The following is a 14,731-nucleotide window of genomic DNA, read 5'->3' as shown; positions in this document are numbered from 1 at the left end:
AGGGTTTGTTGGGCCACTTAGGTTGGTAAACTTGGTGGTGGAAGGATTGATAGCGGCCATATTCACCGCTCTGATACCATCTCAGAGTTAGTGAAAATCTGGTTTAGTGGAACTACTATTTGATGAGAAAAGAAAGCAGAGTAAGGAAGAAGACGCTGAGACTAAAAAAAAATGTTAATGAATTTCATTCAAATGGTAAGTTTCGTATGTTGTACAGTGTGCTATTTATACAAGAAGAACATAATATTCTATACAAGAATGATTATACTAAATTGCCCCAAAAAGACTATACACATCACACATTGTCATGAGAAAGTTTGTTGAGAACTCTGGTGCATGCAATGTCATTGAGTCCTATATTTTGCTCTTTGTGCATTGCAAACATAGCAGTTGATTTATCATCTGGTAATAATAGATATTGGGTTCACCCTAATTATTTAAGAATAATGTTAAGTATAAGTTTTAAATAAACAAATCTAGCACAAACTTTTTGTGAAAAAATAAATCTCACTTAAAAAGAATATATTATTTTTACACTGGAGTCTATTTTTTTTTTTTATAAAAGTACTGCGTGTGCAGTGTTTGGATGACATATTTGGACTCTAAGTGAGAACCCAAGTCACTATTTTGCAAAGAGTAAAACCAATGAGTAAAACCAAATTTGTACTTACAATTTTCCATTTCTTGAGTCTTCAATCTTGTTTCTTGTAAGAAAACAATATCAGGACCTTCTTTCACAATGACATCGCGATGAGTACAAATGCCTCGTGGATTCCCAAGCCTACGGACATTCCAACTGTGAATTTTTATGGCTCCCGGCAGGGATGGGAGCCAGCCTCTACTGATATCTTCTGATTGACACTCCTCTGAATTTCATCTGTTTCTATCAAAATGTGATGTTTCTTCGCCCCTCTAGCTTGATCTTCCTCAGTTCCTAGAATCTCCTTTCTCTTTCTGTTTCCAACTTTCGACGGGGTATTGTGTTTCTGAGCTTTACTAATTTGGGATAGTCATTTCCACCTCTTACCCTCCAACACATCAGGTTTTGCAAGACAATGGGCCTTCCCGTTCTTTAACAGACTATCCTCCCCAAGCCCATTTCCCTTAATAGGCCCATTTAGCCCATAATCCCCCTTCACCAAATCTGTTGTTCCCACATATCCTTCTTGCAATGCAAACTCACCCACCAAACTTTGCGAAAATACAGCTTCTTCCGTTATCAACTCTAAATCCTCAACCGTTAAAGGAGTCTTCTGAGCCCTGTGATTACAGGGAACTTGCATATTCTTATTGATTATAAAATCTTGAGGCCGTGATTGACTCCCAACATTTTGCTCTATCCTTGTGAAATCCGCTATCTATATCTCTTTTGCTAGAATTCCAATCGAAGAAGCATGACTAGCTTGGCTTTTCTATTCACGCCGATCCCACCCACGTCCTCCAGTATTGCTTGCGCCTAGCTACTACCCATAAGGAAGACAATCTATCTCATTTTCTGCGTTTTCAGTTTGCCACTTCTCACAATCATTATGTCCATGCCCAATTCAACCACAATATTAACAGTAATCTAGAAGTCGTTCATAGGAAAAGTGAACCCAGACTAGTTCATGTAATCCTAGGTTTGTTGATAGGGAGGGGCTGGCATTTACTAGAAGAGAAGTTCAATTATGGTTGGGGAGGGATGAGTTGATGTGGCATCAAAGATCCAAAGCTTTGTGGCTGAAGGAAGGTGATCATAACTCTAAGTTTTTTCATGCTAAAGCTACACACAAGAGAAAATGAGTTATATTCTTAAGGTTCAAGATGACAATGGTGTTTGGAAGGATGTAGATGAAAGAGATCAAGTTATAATGGGTTTTTTTTTTTTTTGCAAAGTTTTTTGCTATTGTTGATCAGAGAGGACTTATGGACTTCTTGGGAAATTTGACAGGAAGAGTGACAAGCCCAATGAATGAAGGGTTAGTAGCAAGGTTTTCTGAGCAGGAGGTGGTTGAAGCTCTGAGGTAGATGCATCCATTGAAAGCTCCAGGTCCAGATGGAATGGCGCCACTGATTTATCAAAAGTTTTGGCCTGAGGTTGATGGATTAGTCATTGCAGTTGTTTTGACAGCTCTGAATACTGGTGAGTTCCCCACTACTTTGAATCATACTTATATCACCTTGATTCCCAAAAAGAAATTCCCTACTAAAGTTGTTGATTTTAGACCCATTAGTCCATGCAATGTTGTGTATAAGTTGATCTCTAAAATCATTGCAAATAGACTGAAGAATGTGCTTTCTTGTATTATCTCAGAGTCTCAGAGTTGCTAATGTACCTAGCCATCTGATTACAGACAATGTGCTTATTGCTTATGAATTAATTCATTTTTTGAAGCACAAAACGGTAGGAAAAAAAGGTTTTATGTCTCTTAAGTTAGATATGAGTAAAGCATATGATCGTATTGAATATGATTTCTTAGAAGCAGTTATGATGAATATGGGTTTTGAGAGACAGCTTGTGAATATGATTATCAAATGTATTTCCACAGTTACTTATTCAATGTTGATCAATGGTGTTCCTAAAGGTCCAATCATACCAACTAAAGGCTTGAGACAAGGGGATCCATTATCCCTTTATCTCTTCCTTTTGTGTACTGAGGGTTTGATTTCCTTATTGAATAAGGCTGGGAATGAGAATAGAATTTCTGATATCAAGGTTTGTAGGGGTGCACCTCGGGTCAATAATTTATTGTTTGCTAATGACAGTGTGATTTTCTGTCAAGCAAATGTAGAGGAAACTAGGTGTGTAAAAGGGCTGTTGGATGTTTATGAGAAAGCTTCTGGTCAGAAGATTAATAGGGAGAAGACTTCTATGGTTTTTAGCACTAATATGACTGATGATGTGCGTGAAGAGTTACTGGGTATGGGGGGTACAACCTGTGAACAACAGTATGAAAAATACTTAGGTTTGCCACCAGTTGTTGGAAGGTTAAAAACTAAGACCTTTTCTGAGATCAAGCATAAAGTTTGGCATAAGCTACAGAGATTGAAAGAAAAGTTACTTTCTCAAGGTAGGAAAAAGGTTCTCATTAAAGCTATAGCTCTATTTGTTCTTACATATTCCATGAGTTGTTTTCTGTTATCTTCTACATTTTGTTCAGAGTTGGAATCTATGATGGCTAGATTTTGGTGGGGCCAAAAATTGGAGGAGAGGAAGATTCATTGGTTAGCTAGGAGAAAATGTGTGAGCCTAAAACTAATGAGGGGCTGGGTTTTAAATATTTGAAATCATTCAATCTAGCATTACTTGCTAAACAGGGATGGAAAGTCCTTAATACTCAAAATTCTCTTTTACACAAAATTTATACGGCTCGATATTTTCCTAATAATAGCTTCTTTGATTCTAAATTTGGAGGTAACCCTTCCTATACATGGGAGAAATTTGGGAGGCAAAATCTTGGTTGTTCAAAGGTTGTAGATGCAGAATTGGTGATGGGAAGATTGCCAAAGTTTTGAAAGAACCTTGGATTCTTGGTTTCAATGATGCTTCCATGGCTATTGCAGTTGGTTTTGAATTAAATGAGGATGATACAATGGATATTTAACTAGATAGAGACAATAACTGGTGGGATGTAGCAAGAGTATGAGCTCTATTCAATCCAAATGCTGCCTCTGAAATTCTAAATATTATAATTGTCCAAGTTCTCAGCCAGATAAATGGTTTTAGACTCTAGAGAAAAGTGGCCTTTTTAGTGTAAGCAGTGCTTATAGATTAATAAGGCATGGAGTTTAGAAATCTGTGGGGGAATGCTCGAGTGCTAGTTTACAACAAGATTTGTGGAAAGCTATATGGAAGATGCAAGCTCCAAATAAGATTAAAGTCTTTGCTTGGAGAGCTTATAAGGATGGCCTAGTACCTACACAAAATAATCTGAAAAGGAGGAAGATTATTAGTGAGGAGGTGTGCTGTTTTTGTCATGCAGTTTGTGAATATTTGGTTCATGCTTTGATCAGTTGTCCTTCCATTAATGATTAGTGGGAATTTTTCATGCCTGCTCTGCAGAATGTGGACACTAAGGTATCGTTTGGATTCGAAGATGAGTTGAGATGAGTTGAGATGAGCTGTGAATAGTAGTGAGATGAGTTATGAATAGTAGTGAGATTTATGAGTTAAAGTTGATGAATAATAATAAATAGTAGTGAGATGAGTTGAGATGAGTTGAGATAACTTGCGAATACAAACCGGGCCTAAATCATTTTTACATATTACTTTGCAAATTAAAGCCTTAGGTAATATAAAGGCTTTGACTAATTTATTCTCAATAGTGTGGGGACTATGGTATAGGAGAAATAAGAAGTTGCATGATCAAGTGGTTCTTAAGCCGAGGTAGGTTGTGGAACATGCTATTTCTCTTCAAAGGATGTTCACAGCGGCAAGACAGAAACCCAGTATAGAGATTAAGAAGTTATGTGGGTGGAAACTATCTCCAGTTGATTTTTTGAAGTTGAATGTTGATGGAGCTATGTTTAGAGACCAACATAGAGCTGAGATTGGTGCATTACTCAGAGATGAGAATGAGAAATTGTCATGGCTGCTAGCAAATCTAAAGTTGAGGTTACTACACCTGAGGATATAGAACTGCTTGCTATATTTCGCGGTCTGCAGCTTTGTATTCCTATGGGCATTAAAAAGTTGATTATTGAGACTGATTGTCTATTGACGATAAGGGATCTTCAAGCTTCAACAAAGTCTACTTCAAGTTTGGGGATTTTATTGCAAGAAACCAAGAATTAGTTGTTGGCTGCTTTTGATGAATATCAGATTCAACATGTGAGTAGATTGGGTAATGAAGCTGCTCATTATTTAGTCCGACATGCTTTAGTTGTTGAGTCTATTGAGATGTGGTATGATGGTTTTCTAGATTTTATCTCTCAAACAATTTGGCTTGATAGTGGTCTGTAACACTTTTATCATTAATATTATGATTCTTCTTATCAAAAAGGGAAAAAAAAAAAAAAGTCACTATTTTGCGCGTAATACCGATTCAATATACATATAGCTACGAAGATGCATAGAAATGGGGCTTTTTAACTTGCAAACAGTGACTTTTTAAATTTTTTTTAATTTTTCCTTGTGATGGCGGCAGGTAAAACTAGCATTCACACAGATATAGTTCCAGATAGAGGACAGACGTACGTAGTACGTGAAATGTCCACACTACGGAAATAAACATCAAGAAAGAAGCAAGACATAAGGTGGTGGACAAATTTAATTCATTTGGACGTTGGTTGGTCAAAGTCGTATTCTTGACTAGCAATGAGGACCAGACATCATTGGACTTGTGTGGGGCCAAATGGTCCAGGTTGAATTCTGGTCATGAGTAGGAGGAGTTGTACGCGCGAATTAATTCTCCGATCAAAACTAGTTGAGCGGGATATCAATTGATTTGTAAATACTAATTATATTTTATAAATATATTTAAATATAAATAAATTAAAATATGTATTTAAATATATGAAATGATTTAAGACAAGTTTTAATTATTTTTATAAAAAATTTAAAAAATAATAAATCTTATCAATAATTAATTTAAAATAAATTAAAATGTATTATCAACTAAACACAACCTAAAGCGAAACAAGGGCGGCAGCAGCAGTGGTACTGAGATCATCGCCAGGTCAAGCCGGTGGTACAGGGAGATTCTACGATCGATCTGAATGGGAAAAGAAAGGAAAAATGTCAAGTACTTTCAATTTCAAGCAACACGGTTTAAGACTTGAGAACCCTTGACTTCCATCATCGATCTGGTCCCATAATGAAAACAAAACCAAAGAAAAAGATCTAAACAATCGTATAAATTAAAGTTACGTTTATGGGTGGATAAGACTTTGATAATTTAAAACAAAGAGCTTGAAAAAAGGAGGAATTATATACGTTAAGTTCACATTTCACTTTCACGTATGCTTATTGCTTGCTTGCTTGTGTCCCCACACTGTAGCTTGATAAGGACCTACATGATGTTGCATGGAAGGCATGACAAATGAAGCACAATCAGTACTGCCTTCTATGCGCTGGTTCGGATTCGGAGAAAGAAAGCAGGGATGAGATCATTCTAGATGAAAAATAAAAATTAAATAAAATATTATTATTATTTTGAGATTTAAAAATTTTAGATTAAAATTTAAAATTGTTGAATTGTCCATGTATAAAAAAGTGTTAGTCATAAATTTTTTTTATAATCAATGTCTTCTACGCGCATAGAATAGTCATAAAATTTTTATACAAAAGTGAATTTAGATATAGTTTTATATGATACGTTATATTTATTTTATGTATTTACTTTTATACTTAAAATATTTATCATATATATCTATATATATGTATGTGTGTGTATGTGTATGTGTATATTATATATATATATATATATATATATATTTTAATTTTTCTAACAGGCCAGATTTATAATTTCATGGTAATAGAGAAAAAATCTATATTTCTTTTATTTGCAACACATATCGTTTAGTTCTTAAAACCATTTCAACTCATCATTACAATTTTTTTAAATTTCAATACAAAATATAATTAATAATTCAATTTTTTTAAATTTTAAAATAATAATAATATTAAAAAAAAAACTCAGAAAATGTGATTAGCTGATGTTATACTTTCATACTTATTTTTATGAGAATTAAATAGAATTATAAGGATTTGAAAATAAGAGAATATAAAATATATATAACTTAGCTCATGATGATGTAGCTCTATTACCTATACTTTCCTACTTATTTTAATGCTTTCACACTTACGATTACATAAAATATTATGAAAACTATTCAATCATGATCAGATTAGATGATGCCAAAGAATGGGAAATAAAACAATGTCCACAAGTTTATGGAAAAATCTAATTAATAATTAACATTCAAATATATATAGTAACACTTCCCCCACAAGAATCGGAGAGCATCATCATGCATCAAAGGAACTTCAACGTTCAAACTAGCACTCACTCTCTCTCTCTAAATAATACAAAATTCTCCGTCTCTTACTCTGCTTGAACTGTCCAAACGCGTCCGCATGAACGAGCTCCGAAATGTCCTCTCTCCATGCTGCCTCCATTCATTCCCACCACACCATATATATACTTAAGTTTCTTTCTCCAATCTCCACCCCAAAACCCTACCTATCTTTCTGCAACCATATAATTAGCATCAACAGACACATACACCTAAGTACGTACACCTCTTAACCTACGGGAGGTAAGCTTTTGGCTATGGTTGTTGCCACCATGGCCTGGCTCTCTGGGGCCTCCAAGAAAATCCACCCCGATCGTCATCTCCCCCTTTTCTCCCACCACGACAAGTCACCCCCGGCCACCCTCGGAATCCTCGCCTTCGAGACCGCCAAGACCATGTCCCGTCTCATTTCTCTCTACAGGTCTCTCACTGACGATGAAATCTCGAAGCTCAAAAAGGAAACCATGAAGTCCAAAGGTATCGCCTTCCTGAACTCCAGTGACGAAGGCTTCCTTCTTAACCTTGCCTGCGCCGAGCGGCTCGAGGATCTCAATCAGGTGGCCATCACCGTCTCTCGCTTAGGCCACAAATGCTCCGATTTTGGACTCAACCGTTTCGATCTTGTCTACAATGATTTGAAACTCGGCGTCATTGACATGGGCAAACTCGGATTCCGTGCAAGTAGCATCCAGAAAATCATCCGAAAAATGGAGAAAAGAATTTCCGCTACCGCCAACCTGTACGCAGCTTTGGAATCTCTTGCCGAAATGGAAGCGTCGGAGCGAAAAGTTCAGCGGTGGAAGGACACCGGCCTTGGTCCAAAACAGAAAACGAACTTGGATTACTTAAACCAGAAAATCGCATTTCACAAAAAGCAGGTGCAACAATTCAAAGAAACCTCGTTATGGAGCCAGAGCTTCGACAGAAGCGTTGGACTCATGGCTCGTATAGTTTTCATTATCTACGCCCGAATCTGCACTGTTTTTGGACCCTACAATCCGGGTCTACCATCTGTGTTGAAGAATTTATCACGTCCTACTTTAACTCGGGAAAGGCAACCTTTTTGGAACGTCCATATAAACCTCAAAGACGAAGAAATATACGGGAACAACTATTGCCTTATCGAACGTCGAGAAAAGAACGAAAAGCTCACTTCGAAATCGGGTCCGATTCCAAATAAGTCTAAAATGGGTATGGTTCGGTTTCTCAGTAATGAATTGATGAACCCGTTTCTCCTGGATGATCCCGGGTGTGCGGGTAACACGAACTGCGGTTCGATGAGAAAGAATAACCGGGTTTTCGGGTTGGCTCCACCGTCCACGGTGGGAGGGTCTGGGATCTCGGTACGGTACGCGAATGTGATACTATACGCGGAGCGGTGTTTGTACACGCCGGAAACAATAGGAGAGGACGGGAGGGAGGAATTGTACAACATGTTGCCGGCGAATCTCAAGTCGACGGTCAGAGGAAAGCTTAAGAGACATTGGTTGAAAAAGGAGGAGGAATCCGATGGGTGCGATGGGTACTCGCTGGCAGAGGGGTGGAGGGAAGCTCTGGAGGAAATATTGGAGTGGCTAGCGCCCCTTGCTCACGACACAGTGAGGTGGCAGGCGCAGAGGAACTTGGAGAAGCGTATCAATTTCGATCCGGAGCCAACAGTGCTGCTGTTGCAAACACTACATTACGCAGATTTGGAGAAGACGGAGGCTGCAATTGTCGACGTTTTGGTGGGGTTGAGTTGCATATACATGTACGAGAATAGATGGTAATTGCCTGGTAATTCTTGTGCTAGCTACCTGGTGATCATCAGTACATGCATATACATGATCCATGCAATATTAAAGGGCTCCAAGTCGATCGATCGGGACTGTGTTTTTGCATTTCAGATCAGGCTTTGCTTGTTCTTTTAGTTCAAGTGATTTTTTTTTCCAGCTTTCATATTTTTTCTTGAAAAAATAAAAAGACGGAATTAATAGAAATAATAAATTATGCTTTGAGCCTTTGATTTTGTTTTAATTTACGTCCTTTGATCCAAGAATTTGGATCGAGTTACTTGTTTGTCTTTTTTAATCACTCTCGATATATATAGGATTAATGTACGACATTGTTTAAAAAGATTGAGATTTTAAATAAGAGATCTAATTTGGATTAATGGAGATAAGTTAGTAGCTAGAAAAGTGAAAAATATGATTGGAAGTGATTTTTCGATAAATAATATTAGGTATAAATTTTAAATAGATAAATTTCGCATAAATCATTTGTAAAAAGGTGGATCCGGCCATTAAAAAATAACATTTTTTACACTTCATTTAACATGCGATCTAATTTTTTTATAAAGATTTACGTATAATTATACTTTGTATATTTAAAATTTGTAAAATTTATTTCTCTTTTATAATACATTTAAGGACCGATCGATTGATGGGATTTGTAGACATATAATAATATAATAATGTGGCCAATTATAACCTAAAGTGGACCTAACCTTAGCTTTTATAATTATATATACGTACGTGCATGTTTGATAATTATAAGTTTGGTTTAAATCAATTTGGCGAGGTTTAAGTAATTAGGCCATGTTTTTCAAATAAAAAAAGTAATTAGGCCACATCAACATTATGATTACCATAAAAACCGCCACCAATCGAGTTAAGTGAAAGCTAGTTGTTGTGACGTACGTTCAGAGACATGAGTGCGTGTAGTTGGCCAGCTATATGAATAAAGAAAGATGGTAAAAAAGAATAGAAAAAAATCTATTTATCATTATAACTCTCATCATTTTATAATATAGTATTAAATAATATATTTATAAATAAAATATAATAAATCATTTCTAATCATTTAATGTTATATCATAAAATAATAAAAGAATGATAAAAGTTAAGATGATGAATAATACTATTCAAAAAAATAATATATAATTAGAAGAATATATCAACAATATGGATGCATGATAAATGGGAGCCGCCTGGAAGAGAAGGCACCGACATCCCTCGAATCATAGTTGGCCCGGTCGGTCCGTTATATCAACATGATTATAATATATGGATAATAATTTTTTTAATAATAGACCTCATTCTTTTTTAAAGAAATTGTATAATATTTATACACTCTACGACTATATATAGCATTACTCTTAATCGACTTGATGCTTCCAAAACGTTTGGGTGGAAAGATTTTTTATTTTTTATTTTCCCATGAAGATGAGTACTATATCTAGTATGGCAGATCATCATGTAAACTTAGATTAATTACACCATCTAATAGATCAAGATTGATATTGGAAATATTGCATGATCGAGATCAAATCATCGATCGTATATATAATGCATTGAGACCTACTCATGTTATGATCGTCAATCTTCTTAATTATTCTTCTTCTTTCTCTTCGATCTTCTATCTTCTTAATTTTAAGAAGAATATAAGAAGATATGCCGGAAGAAATTGCTATTTTTTTAAGCCGGTGACAACGCGTAAGAAGCCGGTGGACAATTCCATTGTTGTCCAAACATATATGTTGATAGATATAATATATATCAATGCCGGATTGTATTTATAAATTCTAAACAGCAATCTTTTGCTTTCTAGTCTGTGGCTTGTTCTAGCTAGCTAGCTAGCTAGCCGCTAGCTCTTCGGCCAAAAGTTTAAAAAATCTCATCTTTTTTGTCGATTAGTTATTAACATATATACATGCATTTATATTAGCAATATTATCTTAAAAACTTCAAAATCGACCTTTCGGATTATGATCCCATGCATAAAATTTTCTGTTCGACTTTTAGGATGAAATCAAACAGAGACACATCGATCGTGTGAATCCTACAGATTGTTTAATGTGCAATGATATACATGCATGCAGACAGCTATCTCTTTGTCATTTTAAGTTATTCTTCTTGTTTTGTTTTGTTTGATGTAATATATAAAGATCGAGCAGTCGATCTCATGAGTGTTACGGTCCTTAATTAATTAGGTTCTTTAAAATGATCTACAGCTTTTTGAATTTTGATAGTTAAATTTGAAGATTAAGTACCTTATCTTTTTTTTTTTCTCAAGAGAAGATAATGACGGTATCCCAATTTTGTTAATTAACTTCACTTACAACATAGAAATAACTTATAGAAGGATATAAATTTTGGTATTATAAAGATAAATTTGTAAAAGTCCCAAAACCAGATTCCTAAAAAAATATAAGGATCTTATAAAAACAAATCATTACGATGAGACTAAGGAATAATAACATAGAAGAATTAGTGTCGAATAGAAGAAAGACTTGCATGATCTATAGAGAACAGAACATGAATCATATGCTTACGGAATTGAAGAAGAGACGAAAAACTTACCTTATGTCCCATGGTACCATAATTGGCTAGGCTATCAACTAACGCATTACATCTCTGTAAACATTTCTAGTACTAAATGGATAAAAATTCTTTTTTTAGGAAGAGAGACGATACCCTCAAATTTATTAATAGCCCTCAGTTTCAACTGAGAATACTATGTACAAAGATAAGAACTTGGGGGTTACAAAAATCCCAAACCAAGTCCTAAAACAAATGGAGAAAAACTATACCAGCTAACTATCAATACAACACTGAAAAGTAAACTATATTAATAAAACCTTACAATGTAAAACATGAGTAAAAACTATGATGTATGCCTAAACACTGGCAATCCAGTTAAATGACCTAATTTGAATTATCTCCATGCTAATCTAGGTAAAAGAGAGATAGCTAGAAAGAAAGCTTCGGACAAACCTTTAGCACCAATTTTTGTTACCTGGTCAGCAATAGAGTTACCTTCTTTATAGGTGTGTTGCATAGAAAAAGATTAAGATTGGCTAAAAGTGATTATGTCATCCCAAATCTCCAAGCATTTCCAAGGTGGAGAAGGACTATGATTAAACTAATGGATCAAATTTACAAAATCAGACTAAAGAATGATATCATTAAACCAAAGCTGAAAACAATATAGTTTCCCTTGCTTTAATGCCATTACTTCATCAAACATATTGGTTTCCACTTCTAAGTGAAGAGAAAAACCAAATATAAAGTCTTTACAGTCACCTCTCAAAACACTCCACAGCCAGTAGGGCTTAGATTTCTTTGAGATCAACCATCAATATTAAATTTTATCCTCCCTACTAACAAAGCATAATATCTGGAAAAGATTCCTCAGTCATTGCCATGACTTCCTCCCCGTGTTTTCTTCATTCAATGATTCTTGTATAGCTGTATATTTTCATACTTATTACTTTCCTTGTTTTGCAATTGTATAGTTGGTAGTTGACCTCTATAAACTTTCCTATAAATGAGTTCAAGGGCCTCATATGTTAGGTAAGCCATTCTTCAACATGGTATCAGACGCCCCTAAGGTTGGTACAATGGAATTTTCTTCAACCTCTTCGATCTCACCTGTGGAAGAATTTGCTTCACTTTCGTTTTGTCCTGCCAAGACTAACCTCCCTAAGGTCTCGATTAAACTTTTCTCCACTAACTACTTGTTGTGGAAAGTCCAAGTTGTCCTTGTTTTACGTGGCCATGACCTTCTTGGCTATGTCAAAAATGAGGTTCCATGTCCACCTGCACCTACTATCGACGAAGATGGTACGGTGCACCCCAAACCAACGGCAATTCATTGACCACGCACTAATCAATTAATTTTGAATTAGCCAAATAGCTCTCTATCTGATGCCCCTCTATCTCAGGTCATCAATAGTGAGTCATCCCATGATGCTTGGGATGTTTTGGAATCCTTGTATGGAAGCCATACATGTGACCATGTTCAGCAGATGAAAGGTAAGCTCCAAACGCTCACTAAAGAAGGATTTTCGTTGGAACACTATCTCCACAAAGCCAAGGTGTTGGCTCTCTCACTTCGTGGTGCCGAGAAGCCCATGGATGATGATGACTTCATTGTGTGCCTTCTTTGCGGCTTAGGTCTAGAATTTGACCCCATTGTTGCATCTCTCAATGCCTGCAACATTTTCCCCTCTGTTGAAGGTGTTATCAGTAAGTTGCAGGACTTTGAGCTACGACTCGTCACTGTCTTTATACAAATCGTTGTGGTTTTTCTACTGGATCTCGTGGAGGTTGAAATGGGCGTACTCGTGGGTCTCAACAGCGTTCCAATGGCTCTTGCTCTACAGACAATCGTTCCCAACGATTCACTGGTAGCCGCACACCGCCCTTCACTCGTGGTGGTCGTGGTTCAGATCATGGTACCGATGGATCTCGTACTGGTAGTCGTGCTTGCATCACTTGCTTCCAGTGCAGTGGTCCCAACCACAAGTTTGAGGGCTATTATGCAATCGATGAAGAGGCTGAACAATACAAGACTTTTACAACCTTAAAGGTGGGTGACACTGTTAATGAACCATAGTACCTGGACACTGGGGCTAATCATCATATGACTTTAAATACTGTTGATGTTGAAGGTATTCACCCTTACTTTGGAACGGATTTGGTTGTGGTTGGAAATGGAAATGGTCTATCCATTACTGGTATTGGTAATCTTAAAGTTCTTGCCACTAATCTTAGATTAGATAATGTGCTTATTGTTCTTGAGATCACTAAAAATTTGCTTTCAGTTTCTCAGTTTACATGGGATAATCACTGCTATTTTTTATTTTATCCATTGGGCATTGTTGTTAAGGATCCGAGAAATAGCAAGGTGATGTTTAAAGGCTCTTCAGCACCCACATATTGGTTTGACGGCAACTAAAGTTTCTGGACGTGTGTGGCATTCAAGGCTGGGGCATCCTCATTCTCGGACTCTTCAATCTTTTTTGTCTTGTTACCATCATTGAATAAAACAGTTGGTTTTTGTGAAAATTGTAGTTTGGGAAAATCTACTAAATTACCATTTTCTTCCAAAAATTCATATGCTTCTACATTTTGCATACTCTTTGTAGTGATGTTTGGGATTTGGCCCATCTCTTATCATACAATGGCTATCGGTTTTATCTTGTCGTTGTTGATGAATATTCCCGATATGTTTGGCATTTTCCGATGGTTCAAAAATCTGTTGTTATTACTATTTTTTCCACCTTCCTAAAATTCTTAGAAACTCAGTTTAACATCCGGCCTAAAATTCTCCAAAGCGATGGTGGAGGTGAATTTTCCAATCACACTTTACGACAAGTATTTGCATCTTATGGGATTGTTCATTGCCTCTCTTGTCCCGATACTCTTGAGCAAAACGGTCTAACTGAACGTCGTCACCACCACATCATTGAAACAGGTTTGACCTTGTTGGCTCATTCCTCTGTTCCATCTAAGTATTGGACAATAGCTTTTCACACTGTAGTGTTTCTCCATTCTTCTACACCTACTTGGGGAAGTGCCCAATTCACTAACAAGAGCCTTAAAAACAAAATTATCCCTTGAGAGCCATAATTCGCATAGAATAATCATTGAGGCCAAAGTAGATAGCATGCTAGCTTGATCTTTTCGTTTAGAGAGCTGACATCATTGTAAAACACATCTCTTCTAGGGGATCCTTAACAATAACGTGAAACCAAATAGAGCAGCAAAATGTTCCCAAACTTTAGTAGCTAACCTCTCATTCTCAAACAAGTGATTAGCAGATTCTACCATTGGAAAGCTAAGGCAACAAACACACTTGGATACCATAGAAATTCCATAGCCTTCTACTGCAAAAACAACTAGAATTGCATTATAATAAAGCTTCCATCCAAAAATAGAAACTTTTGGAGGCAAGATATGTTTCCCAATAC

At 36.3% G+C, this 14,731-nt stretch overlaps 2 protein-coding genes across 2 annotated transcripts; both read left to right on the top strand.

Annotated features, from left to right (window-relative positions):
* Nucleotides 1-2,007: 2,007 nt before the first annotated feature.
* On the top strand, nucleotides 2,008-3,584 carry LOC121267284. Its single transcript, XM_041171132.1, has 3 exons — nucleotides 2,008-2,190; nucleotides 2,294-2,967; nucleotides 3,458-3,584. Exons 1-3 carry the CDS (start codon nucleotides 2,008-2,010, stop codon nucleotides 3,582-3,584), a joined length of 984 nt encoding a protein of 327 aa, XP_041027066.1.
* Nucleotides 3,585-6,984: 3,400 nt separating this feature from the next.
* On the top strand, nucleotides 6,985-8,998 carry LOC121268480. Its single transcript, XM_041172785.1, has one exon. It carries the CDS (start codon nucleotides 7,254-7,256, stop codon nucleotides 8,763-8,765), a length of 1,512 nt encoding a protein of 503 aa, XP_041028719.1. The 5' UTR covers nucleotides 6,985-7,253; the 3' UTR covers nucleotides 8,766-8,998.
* Nucleotides 8,999-14,731: the final 5,733 nt, after the last annotated feature.

Source organism: Juglans microcarpa x Juglans regia, chromosome 5S (genome assembly GCF_004785595.1).
Source record: "Juglans microcarpa x Juglans regia isolate MS1-56 chromosome 5S, Jm3101_v1.0, whole genome shotgun sequence".
Taxonomy (NCBI): domain Eukaryota; kingdom Viridiplantae; phylum Streptophyta; class Magnoliopsida; order Fagales; family Juglandaceae; genus Juglans; species Juglans microcarpa x Juglans regia.
The sequence above is the reverse complement of the archived record's forward strand: the minus strand, read 5'-3'. Positions and strand labels throughout refer to the sequence as shown.

Excerpts from the sequence above, each read along its gene's own strand:
- LOC121267284 (XM_041171132.1), top strand. The coding sequence starts at position 2,008 with ATGCATCCATTGAAAGCTCCAGGTCCAGATGGAATGGCGCCACTGATT. Across the intron at positions 2,191-2,293 it reads AAAAGAAATTCCCTACTAAA|AGTCTCAGAGTTGCTAATGT; the intron begins GTTGTTGATTTT and ends GTATTATCTCAG. Across the intron at positions 2,968-3,457 it reads TTGCCACCAGTTGTTGGAAG|ATGCAGAATTGGTGATGGGA; the intron begins GTTAAAAACTAA and ends CAAAGGTTGTAG.
- LOC121268480 (XM_041172785.1), top strand. The coding sequence starts at position 7,254 with ATGGTTGTTGCCACCATGGCCTGGCTCTCTGGGGCCTCCAAGAAAATC.